Below are 12012 nucleotides of genomic sequence, written 5' to 3' on the forward strand. Positions count from 1 at the left end.
ATCTGTCTTTGATCCCTCCTCAAAGAAAATTCTCTTTGCAACAGATAGAGATCACTATAGAAAACTACAACCAAAACTAAGAATTATGGATACCAGTAACAATGGACACATCTACAAAACACACCTGCACCTAAAGCTCAGGAACATTGAAGAAGATGAGGCAGAGACTTCAAAAGCCAGAGGATCATGGAGTTTACTATGAGATTGTATCTCTTAGTAATGTCACAGACTAAACCCATAGAGTCTCACCAACATGACTGCCTAAACATGAGCTGAACAAGAATGACACCAACAGACATGCTGAAGTGGACAGAGAAAAGCTCATGGGGCCTCACCCCTATACCAAGATCTATAGGTAACTTAGGAAAGCTGGGAAAGTAAAAGTTGGTCTTCTCCAGGGAAAGTCACACAATTGTTTATTCAGTGACAACTTGTATATATATATATATATATATATATATATATATATATATATATATACAAGCAGCATTATATGGACAGAGAAGGTTTTATTTAAGAATATATATGTATGCAATAACAACTAATAAAAATAGGACATGAATTTAAAGGAGAGTGCAGAAATATATTGGAGGGTTCAGAGTAGCAGTTCTCAATCTGTGGGTCATGACACCTAGGTGGTCGAATGATCCTTTCACAGGGATTACCTAAGACCCTCAGAAAACACAGATATTTCAGTTACAGTTCATAACAGTAGCAACATTAAAATTATGAAATAGCAACAAAAATGATTTTATGGTTGGGGACAACATGAGCAACTGTTTTAAAGGGTCACAGCATTAGAAGGGTTAAGAACCACTTGTTAGAGAGGAAAAGGGAGAAGTGTTATAATTCTAATCTCAAAAAGTAAAAGAAAATAGAAAAGAAAAAGTAAAAGAGAATGATTCTGTAAATATTCTCTAGGAAAGACACACAGACACACTAACATATGCCTGCATTTGATTTTTAAAACATATGGAAATTGTTTTCTACAAGAAAAGCTATTGAAATAATTTTCTAAGATTTTCACTGGAGCATGCAAGGACACTCTTGCAATAGAAAGCAAGTATACACAAATTACCCTGCTTATGCAAACAGTTCAGGGGCAGCCTCTGACCTTATCTGGTTAAGGCTGAAAGTCCCTAGATTCTAAAGCAGTAAGATTACTGACAGGCCCGTGGACAGACAGGTGACTGTAAGCTCAATTAACTCTCTCCTCAACAATCATTAACTCTGCATGAAAGAACTAAGTCAGACCTTTCTTTTAATGCAAATACAGTTATATAACTACAGTAATTTATTAAGACTTCTGTATTCTTGAGAAGTTTATACATATATACAATGAAATATAAGAAAATCTGTCTACCATTTAACCCTAAAACTTCCCTCTATATCTCCCTCAACATGTCACCAATCCATCTTCATGTCCTTTCTTCTTATATACAACCCACTACGTCCAATTAGTGCTGCCAATACAGGCCATCCGCTTGAGCCTGGGAATCAACAAGTAAGTGGTCACATCCATTTTTTAAAAAGTGTTTTCCCTTTCCCCCAGCAACCTTCAACTTCAAACAGCCCCTCAGTAAGGGGAGGGACTGGATATCTGTCCTATGTCCACCAGAATGTCAGTTGATTGGTCTGAGGTAGATGTTATGTGAGAGGATTCCAAGACAGTTAGTTTCTGTGATTTTTTTTCTAAATGGACTCAAATGTTTCAGCACATAGATACAGTCTACTATTAAGTCACAGCTATTGGAATCATGAACTAATTACAGTCAAATCTAAACCTCTGAGATCTAAATTAGGATCATGTTTTGAAATTCTGTTGGTTCGCTAAGGAACAAAAATGTAAAATGAACTTACACTTTTCAATTATTTTAAGAAGGTTAGAATCTTTCTTTTTAGCATGAAATTACAATAATAACCCTGAATCCCATCTTCCTTTCCTGACCTTCCTAGGTGAAAGCCCCTTGGTGGTTCACCAAGGCTGAGGCTGTATTGCTGAACTAAATCGTAACATGACTTTACACTATTTTGCCCAATATTGAAGTTCTGTCACATATCTTTTGCTAATGTCCTTTGGATATTTCCTTATGTCTTAATGAAGTGAAGAACAGAAACTAGTCCCTTGACATAGCTTGGTGGCTGCAGATAATATAGGAAGAAATTTACTTCAGGTGTAGTGAATTCTTCACTTTACCCACTTCATTTCAGAGGACCAATAATAACTTTATTCTTTAAGTCCACCACATATTTAGAAGGAACAAGAATTCACATATACATTTATCAAGTTCCATTTCCCTATCATGAAGTTATTGTGTATAGTCACACAAATTCCCCACAGATGAAAGAGGCAACACCCTTAAAAGCTTCTAAATAGCCCACATTGAGTATTTGCAATGAGATGCAAAGAGTCACCTCAGAGCAGAACAGCAACACCCTAGCTGTCGTTAGTTAACACTTATTTCTGGTAAATTTGGTCACAATGATAGCTGTGCATCTTGTGTTTTTGTAAGTTAGAAAGAGGCCAGACAGTGGTGGCACACACCTTTAATCCCAGCACGTGGGAGGCTGAGGCAGGTGGATCTCTGTGAGCTTGAGGCCAGACTGGTCTACAAAGCAAGTTCTAGGACAGCCAAGGCTACACAAAGAAACCCGTCTCAAACAAAAAATGAAAAATAAAAAATAAATAAATTAGAAAGTATTCTTGAATTTCAAAAGCAGAAAAGACATCCCTACTACAAGTAAAATCCATACAAGGTTAGCAATGTTCTTGACTGCCCAGACCACTTTCATTTCTAACACTATCATTGTTAGCAGTCTCGAATAGAGGAAGTGCCATGCCCAAAATAATCAACAAGTGATGGTATAATCAGATACTTATGCCAAGCAAAGGATAGACTATCTTACCTCTTAATATGGAATATCTTTAGCCTGCAGAAACTGAAAACCAGATGAGGCCTCCAGAATTACACGGGTAGGTGATGGACATAGCATATTGACTACAAACATCTTCAATTTATTTTTTTATATCCTCATTCCTATCACCTCTGTCATTCCCTCTCCAGGTTCTTAGGTGCTGAAGACAGAAATGAATATAGTGGCTAGCGTTGGGTTCCATATACTAATATGTGAAATTCACTGCTTGTCACTCATCTGGCTTAATACAGCCTGCTCCTCTCTTGCCTTCATGGAGCCCAAAAATAAGAGAAAATTGAGATTCTTATTAATTGTATGATATTCAACTTGTGGAAAGAGAGACTTTAAATAGTATGCCACATTGTGAACAAATTAAAATAAATGTTATTTTATATGAATGACGACTTGTAAAAAGTATTGTATGATGGCACAGAAAATATTAGCTAAACTAAATCTGCTCTTTAATTTTTCAAGCAATGTCACAAAATTTCTGGAGATTAATTATTAAAATTATGTTAAATTAAAACCACCCGGGCTTCCATTTTCTTGATTCTTTTTTAACTTTTTACATTAGAAAGCTTTTAAATCTTACATTATTTGAATCCATGAATATCCTGTAGTATACACAGTAATAAATACTGATTATTGGGTATTTCTCAAAATTTTATCATCCAATAGAAGTCAAGAGCAAATATTTTTAAGAGAAAAATGTTTTTTTTTTTTTTTTTTTGGTTTTTTTTTTTTTTTTTTTGGTTTTTCGAGACAGAGTTTCTCTGTGTAGCTTTGCGCCTTTCCTGGAACTCGCTTTGTAGACCAGGCTGGCCTCGAACTCACAGAGATCCACCTGCCTCTGCCTCTCGAGTGCTGGGATTAAAGGCATGCGCCACCACCGCCCGGCTGAGAAAAATGTTTTATCTTTCATATTGGAAAACAATGGACTTCCTCTTTTGGCTTTGTAATTGTCACATTTGGATGAAGGTACAATAATAATAACTGTGCAATCCAAACACAATACAGCAAACTGCAGAGCACAAATGATTTTGAAAGTACAGTCAGAATGCTGGAGTTTATTACACCCTTCAACTGTTATAATATGCATACTTTCAATAACTAATGAGCCACAATGCAGATGAATATTTAATATGATCCACCCACTTCCTAATGTTACTAAGAGGAAAACCTAGATACCTTTTTTTTTACCTTAAATGTTAAAATAGTTGGACAATCTTGGAGGAAAGAAAACAGAGAGGAAGGAAACCTTTCAATCCCATCTGTGGGAAGTGTATTTCTCTAGTTCCAACTTCATCCAAATGGCAAAATGATGGAACTCATTCCTCCAAGTTCAAGAACAATGTGTGTCTCTTTTTACAAATATTCTAAATCTTGTCAGGAAACAGAAAGAAATGAAATTATAAATGGAGAGGGAAGGAAAATAGTCCAACCTTTTCTATTTGTTAATACAATTTAATACAAAGAAAATCCAAGAGTTTCTATCAAGAATTCTACTAGAAGTCATAAATTCAGTGATAGCACAGGATGAAATATTAACATAAACCGGTTACTTTTCTATACTCTCTATTCTCATTAATAAATATGATGGGCTCTGGAGAGATAGCTGAAAGGATAAGACCACACCTTTATGCAAAGCACTCAGGTATAGTTCCTAGCAACCACAATTGAGGGCTCACAAACACAATTAACTCTAGTTACAAGGGGATCCGACACCCTCTTCTGGCTTCATGGGTTCCCACTAGTTTGGTTGTCTTTTTAGGTTTCCCTATCATGATCTTGATGTCTCTTGCTCATGCTCATTGCATGAGTTGGCTGTTTGAAACCTGGGGCTTATCAGGGTCGCTAGGCTCGGCCTGGGAGGTAGGGACTGGACCTGTCTGGACTGAGTCTACCAGGTTGATCTCAGTCCTTGGGGGAAGCTTTGCCCTGGAAAAGGTGGGATTGGGGGGTGGGCTGGGGGGGGGGAAGGGGAGGGGGGCGGGAGGGGGAAGAACAAGGGAATACGTGGCGGATATGTAGAACTGAATTGTATTGTAAAATAAAATAAAATAAAAAAGTAAAATACCGCGCGGCGGCCGCGACCCGGCCCTGCCAGCTCGGGCTGCCTCAGGTGCCAGCGCCTCGGCCCGCGGACGCGGGTCTCCGCGGGGAGCCCAGGGGCCCGAGCAGCGGCTGCGCCCGACCCCGCTCCCGCCGACCCTCCGGGCCGCGCCGGGCGCTCGGTGGTCGGGCGCCGATGGTCATGTTGGTCGGCGGCGCCGCCGAGGCCAGGGCGGCGGCAGAAGATGGTGCCGGGGGCCGCCGGCTGTGCTGCTGCTGCGGGCGGAGGAGGCGCTGTCGGTTCTTTGAGATTCACCAGTAGTGCCACTCAGTTGTCAATATCAAGCAAACACAAATAAGCCACTTGTAATCTTCTAAGAAAAGCAGTAATACTCTTCACAGTACCTGGCGGAACTGCATTGGAGTGTGAGGTACAGCTCACAGATTGCAGAAAGATCATCATGAAGTTATATGTGTTTCTGGTTAACACTGGGACCACTTTGACATTTGACACTGAGCTAACTGTGCAAACTGTGGCTGACCTTAAGCATGCCATTCAAAGCAAATACAAGATTGCTATTCAGCACCAGGTGCTAGTGGTCAATGGAGGAGAATGCATGGCTGCAGATCGAAGAGTGTGTACCTACAGCGCTGGAACGGACACAAATCCAATTTTTCTTTTTAATAAAGAAATGATCTTATGTGACCGTGCACCTGCTATTCCTAAAACTACCTTTTCAACAGAAAATGACATGGAAATAAAAGTTGAGGAATCCCTTATGATGCCTGCAGTTTTTCATACTGTTGCTTCAAGGACACAACTTGCAGTGGAAATGTATGAAGTTGCCAAGAAGCTTTGCTCTTTCTGTGAAGGTCTTGTCCATGATGAGCATCTTCAGCACCAAGGCTGGGCTGCAATCATGGCCAATCTGGAGGACTGTTCAAATTCATACCAAAAGCTTCTTTTCAAGTTTGAAAGTATTTATTCAGATTATCTGCAATCCATAGAAGACATCAAGTTAAAACTTACTCATTTAGGAACTGCGGTCTCAGTGATGGCCAAGATTCCACTGTTGGAGTGCCTAACCAGACATAGCTACAGGGAATGTTTGGGAAGACTGGACTCTTTAAATGAACATGAAGGCGCAGAGAAAACTGAGATGAAAAGATCCTCTGAACTGGTGCTCTCTCCTGATATGCCTAGAACAACTAACACATCTTTGTTAACCTCATTTCACAAGTCAGTGGAGCATGTAACTCCAGATCCCACCAATGCTGAACGTGGCAAAGAACTTAGGGAATCTTGTCAAAGTACTGTCCAGCAAGAAGAAGCTTCAGTAGACAATAAAGACAGTGATCTACCTTTTTTTAATGTTTCCTTGTTAGACTGGATAAATGTTCAAGATAGACCCAATGATGTGGAATCTTTGGTCAGGAAGTGCTTTGATTCTATGAGCAGGCTTGACCCAAAGATTATTCAACCATTTATCTTAGAATGCCATCAAACTATTGCCAAACTTGATAATCAGAATATGAAAGCCATTAAAGGGCTTGAAGATAGGCTATATGCCCTGGACCAGATGATTGCTAGCTGTGGCCGGCTGGTAAATGAACAGAAAGAGCTTGCTCAGGGATTTTTAGCTAATCAAATGAGAGCTGAAAACTTGAAGGATGCATCTGTGTTGCCTGATCTGTGCCTGAGTCATGCAAATCAGCTAATGATTATGTTGCAAAACCACAGAAAATTGTTGGATATTAAACAGAAGTGTACCACTGCCAAACAAGAGCTAGCAAACAATCTACATGTCAGACTGAAGTGGTGTTGCTTTGTGATGCTTCATGCTGATCAAGATGGAGAAAAACTGCAAGCACTGCTCCGCCTTGTGATAGAGCTGTTAGAAAGAGGCAGAATTGTCGAGGCTCTTAGCACAGTTCCGCAGATGTATTGCCTAGCTGTTGTTGAGGCTGTAAGGAGGAAAATGTTCATTAAACACTACAGAGAGTGGGCTGGTGCTCTAGTCAAAGATGGGAAGCAATTGTATGAAGCTGAAAAGTCAAAAAGGGAATCCTTTGGGAAATTATTTAGGAAATCCTTTTTAAGAAACCGTCTGTTTAAGGGACTGGACTCTTGGCCCCCCTCATTTTGTACTCAGAAGCCTCGAAAATTTGACTGTGAACTTCCAGATATATCATTAAAAGATTTACAGTTTCTTCAATCATTTTGTCCTTCAGAAGTGCAGCCGTTCCTCAGGGTTCCCTTACTTTGTGACTTTGAGCCTTTACACCAGCATGTACTTGCCCTACATAATTTGGTAAAAGCAGCACAAAGTTTGGATGAAATGTCACAGACCATTACAGATCTGCTGAATGAACAAAAGGTGTCCACAAGTCAGGCATCCCCACAGTCGGCTGCTTCTCCAAGGATAGAAAGTACAACTACTACCTCACCAAAAACTCCTCCTCCACTAACTGTTCAGGATCCCTTATGCCCAGCAGTGTGTCCCTTAGAAGAATTATCTCCAGATAGCATTGATGCTCATACATTTGATTTTGAAACCATCTCCCATCCAAATGCAGAACAAACTATTCACCAAGCTTCGTTAGACTTGGACTCATTAGCAGAAAGTCCTGAGTCTGATTTTATGTCTGCTGTGAATGAGTTTGTGATTGAAGAAAATTTATCATCTCCAAACCCTATAAGTGATCCACAAAGTCCAGAAATGATGGTGGAGTCACTTTATTCATCAGTCATCAATGCAATAGATAGTAGGCGCATGCAGGACACAAGTGCTCGTGGAAAAGAGGGGTTTGGAGATCGTGCTGCTCTGCATGTCCAACTGGAGAAATGCAGAGTTGCTGCCCAAGAGTCTCACGTCAGTATACAAACCATCAAGGAAGATCTGTGCCACCTCAGAACATTTGTACAAAAAGAACAGTGTGACTTATCAAATTCTTTAAAATGTACAGCAGTAGAAATAAGAAACATTATTGAAAAAGTAAAATGCTCTCTAGAAATAACACTAAAGGAAAAACATCAGAAAGAACTCCAATCTTTAAAAAATGAGTATGAATGTAAACTTGATGCTCTAGTAAAAGACAGTGAAGAAAATGTAAATAAAATTAAAAAATTGAAAGGAGATTTAGTATCCCTTGAAGAGGTTTTACAGAATAAAGACAATGAATTTGCTTTGATTAAACGTGAAAAGGACGCTGTCATCTTCATGCAACATGAAAAAGATCAGAAGTTATTAGAGATGGAAAATATAATGCATACTCAAAATTGTGAAATTAAAGAACTAAAGCAGTCACGAGAGACGGTGTTAGAAGACATGAAAAAGCTACATGTTGAAAATGATAGGAAAATAGAATCACTGAGAACCGAATTTCAGTGCTTAGAGCAAAGCCACCTAAAGGAATTAGAGGATGCAATGCATGTCAGGCACACACATGAATTTGAGAAAGTTATGACAGACCACAAAGTGTCTTTGGAGAAATTAAAAAGTGAAAATCAACAAAGAATTGACCAGATACTGGAATCTCATGCCTCAACTATCCAGGAAAAAGAACAACAGCTGCAGGAATTGAAACTCAAGGTTTCTGCTTTGTCAGACATGAGGTGTAAATTAGAGGTTGAACTTGCGTTAAAAGAAGCAGAAACTGATGAGATAAAACTCTTGTTGGAAGAGAGTAGAACACAGCAGAAGGAGACTTTGAAGTCTCTCCTTGAGCAAGAGACAGAAAATTTGAGAACAGAAATAAGTAAACTAAACCAAAAGATTCATGATAATAATGAGAATTATCAAGTGGGCTTATCAGAGTTAAGAGCTTTAATGACAATTGAAAAAGATCAGTGCATTTCAGAGTTAATTAGTAGACATGAAGAAGAATCTAATATACTTAAGGCTGAATTAGACAATGTAACACCTTTGCATCACCAAGCATTTGAAATAGAAAAAAACCTTAAAGAACAAATAGTTGAACTGCAGAGTAAATTGAATTCAGAACTGAATGCGCTTCAAAGACAAAAAGATGAAAAAATAACCCAGCAAGAAGAGAAGTATGAGGCTCTTATCCAGAACCTTGAGAAAGACAAGGAGAAACTGGTCATGAGCCACGAACAAGACAAAGAACAGCTAATTCAGAAACTTACTTGTGAAAAAGATGAAGCTGTTCAAACTGCACTAGATGAATTTAAATTGGAGAGAGAACTTGTTGAGAAAGAGTTATTAGAAAAAATTAAACATCTTGAGAATCAAGTAGCCAAAAGTCCTGCCTTTGAATCATCCAGAGAAGATTCTTCAAGCTTAGTTGCTGAACTTCAAGAGAAGCTTCAGGAAGAAAAAGCTAAGTTTCTAGAACAGCTTGAAGAACAAGAAAAAAGAAAGAATGAAGAAATGCAAAATGTTCGAACATCTTTAATTGCTGAACAACAGACCAATTTTAACACTGTTTTAACAAGAGAGAAAATGAGGAAAGAAAACATTATAAATGATCTTAGTGATAAGTTAAAAAGTACAATGCAACAACAAGAGCGTGATAAAGATTTGATAGAGTCACTTTCTGAGGATCGAGCTCGTTTGCTTGAAGAAAAGAAAAAGCTTGAAGAAGAAGTGAGTGAACTGCGTACTAGCAGTTTTATTCCCTCGGCACCTCTGGTTGCAGCCCCAGAGCTTTATGGAGCTTGTGCACCTGAGCTCCCAGGTGAGACAGAGAGATCAGCCGTGGAGACAGCAGATGAAGGAAGAGTGGACTCGGCAATGGAGACAAGCATGATGTCTGTTCAAGAAAACATGCTATCTGAAGAGAAACAGAGGATCATGCTTCTAGAACGGACATTGCAGTTGAAGGAAGAAGAAAACAAGCGGTTAAATCAAAGACTGATGTCTCAGAGCATGTCCTCAGTATCTTCACGGCATTCTGAAAAAATAGCCATTCGAGATTTTCAGGTGGGAGATTTGGTTCTCATCATCCTAGATGAGCGGCATGACAATTATGTGTTGTTTACTGTTAGTCCTACTTTGTATTTTCTGCATTCAGAGTCTCTTCCTGCCCTGGACCTCAAACCAGGTGAGGGAGCTTCAGGTGCATCTAGAAGACCCTGGGTCCTTGGAAAAGTAATGGAAAAGGAATATTGTCAAGCCCAAAAGGCACAAAACAGATTTAAAGTTCCTTTGGGGACAAAGTTTTACAGAGTGAAAGCTGTGTCATGGAATAAGAAAGTATAGCCACAGAAGAAATCTACATCTGATACCATTTTCTGATTTGTCCTCTAGTGCTAATAAATCACTCCAAAACAACTGGCCATCCTTTTTTACAAAAGTCAACATGACAGTATGCTTCATTGGTGGACTTCACTTACCTTTTAAGTGGATACATCTTAGGAACAATAAATTCATCAAAATTCTTGGCTGAATCAAGATGGTTTTGTTTTGTTTCCACCCAAAAACTAGAAATTCGGACCAAACTAGTTAATGTTCTCCAAGGGCAAAGCCTACACTGTGGCTTGTGACTAGCCTCATTAATTGCCTGTTAATAAACATTAGCTGAATAGATACCAGTGTTGTTGTTACCAGCATTTGTTCTGTTGTGAACTCAAGAGTCCTTGCACTCTTTAACACGTTCTTTATAAAATGTGTAAATCCTTCCAAGCTATTTAAAGAGGAGTGTTATTGCATGCAGATAATCGTAATTTTGAGTTTGCCTCAGAAGACTGCTAACAAATTCTTTAATTTTTTTAAGATACCCTTTGATGTTTCAAAAAATTAACAATGTAATTTGACTGACTTTAAGATCGGCCATAAATAATGAGCAATCTTCAAAAGCACTTTCCACACAGATCATCTGGTCTCCCAGGGAAGAAAAGTCTGCACCACTGATATTTTCAAGTGCAGGACTCAGACTTCTCAGCTCTTAGGACTGTTTCAAATAATCATATTGATGAACTCTTAATTCATGATTGAGCTTCAAAAAAGATATTCATTGTACATTAACATTTAGAGGTCATTTAAATAACAAAATAGTGTATTGTAAAGGACCTGTACAATTTTAAGACAATAAAGAATTGAAAATGTAAAAAAAAAAAAAAAGTAAAATACCGAGCTATAACCAAATAAAAGCGCGCGCGCGCGCGCGCGCACACACACACACACACACACACACACACACACACACACACACAAGAATCCCTCTTCTCTCTCTGACCAGACAGCAGGAGCTCGGGCTGGTGCTTGGTTGTGGATCTCTGCATCTGCTTTCATCAGTTACTAGATAGAGGCTCTATGATAACAGTTAGTCTCTGGCTTTAGGTAAGAGTCCTAGTATGTAGTAAGAGAAAACCAAGGTTGTTGAGAGAGATTGAGGATGGACTGTGATTGGGATCACACATCTCTAACCCCACACAGAACTTGTTTGAGTTTACACAGACTCAGGCTGTAGTGAATTGAGGTCGAGGTGCTCCAAGATTTTATTTCTTTTCCTTGCTGTTTCTTTCATTGCTTCAGAAACAACTTTTTAAAAGAAACTGTGCGGTCTCCCATTCAAGTACTAAGCAATGTTAATTAGCAAATTGCAATTGGATTCTTGATATTTCCAAGTTTAAATTTGAAACTCCATAGGCTAAGATTTTATTAACCTCATTCTGTAGCTTCAATTTACAGTAGGCACATAAGATTCTACTCAGTCATGATCTCATAAGTGTTACAAGTATTTTCAAACAAAAATATTCCATTCCTCATTTTTAGGACTCAGATAGTGAACTGATAGGAGCAACTTGACATTTTTGGTGACTCTTCTTAGGTGTGCCTCTTTGGTCTGATAAAAGGTTAGTGAGTATAATCTGTTTTCTTGTTGATCCATGGGCTAAGAACACTGACTTCTTTTTTTTTGACATTTTTATGATTAGCTTTATTAACAGGATAATATGTTCATGCACACACACCTTTTACAACCCAAAATATAAGAGAACACTGACTTCTTAACACCATCTAAAGTCCACTTGCCTGGAGCTTGAAGAGTCTATGTTCTCCCATCCTTCAATTTCCTAAA

At 38.7% G+C, this 12012-nt stretch overlaps 1 protein-coding gene across 1 annotated transcript; it reads left to right on the forward strand.

The window, feature by feature from the left end:
• Positions 1-5181: 5181 nt before the first annotated feature.
• On the forward strand, positions 5182-11054 carry LOC114708034 (RB1-inducible coiled-coil protein 1-like). The gene has a single exon (XM_037205951.1). The coding sequence runs from the start codon at positions 5430-5432 to the stop codon at positions 10191-10193; it is 4764 nt and encodes a 1587-aa protein (XP_037061846.1). The 5' UTR covers positions 5182-5429; the 3' UTR covers positions 10194-11054.
• Positions 11055-12012: the final 958 nt, after the last annotated feature.

Source organism: Peromyscus leucopus, chromosome 5 (genome assembly GCF_004664715.2).
Source record: "Peromyscus leucopus breed LL Stock chromosome 5, UCI_PerLeu_2.1, whole genome shotgun sequence".
Taxonomy (NCBI): Eukaryota; Metazoa; Chordata; class Mammalia; order Rodentia; family Cricetidae; genus Peromyscus; species Peromyscus leucopus.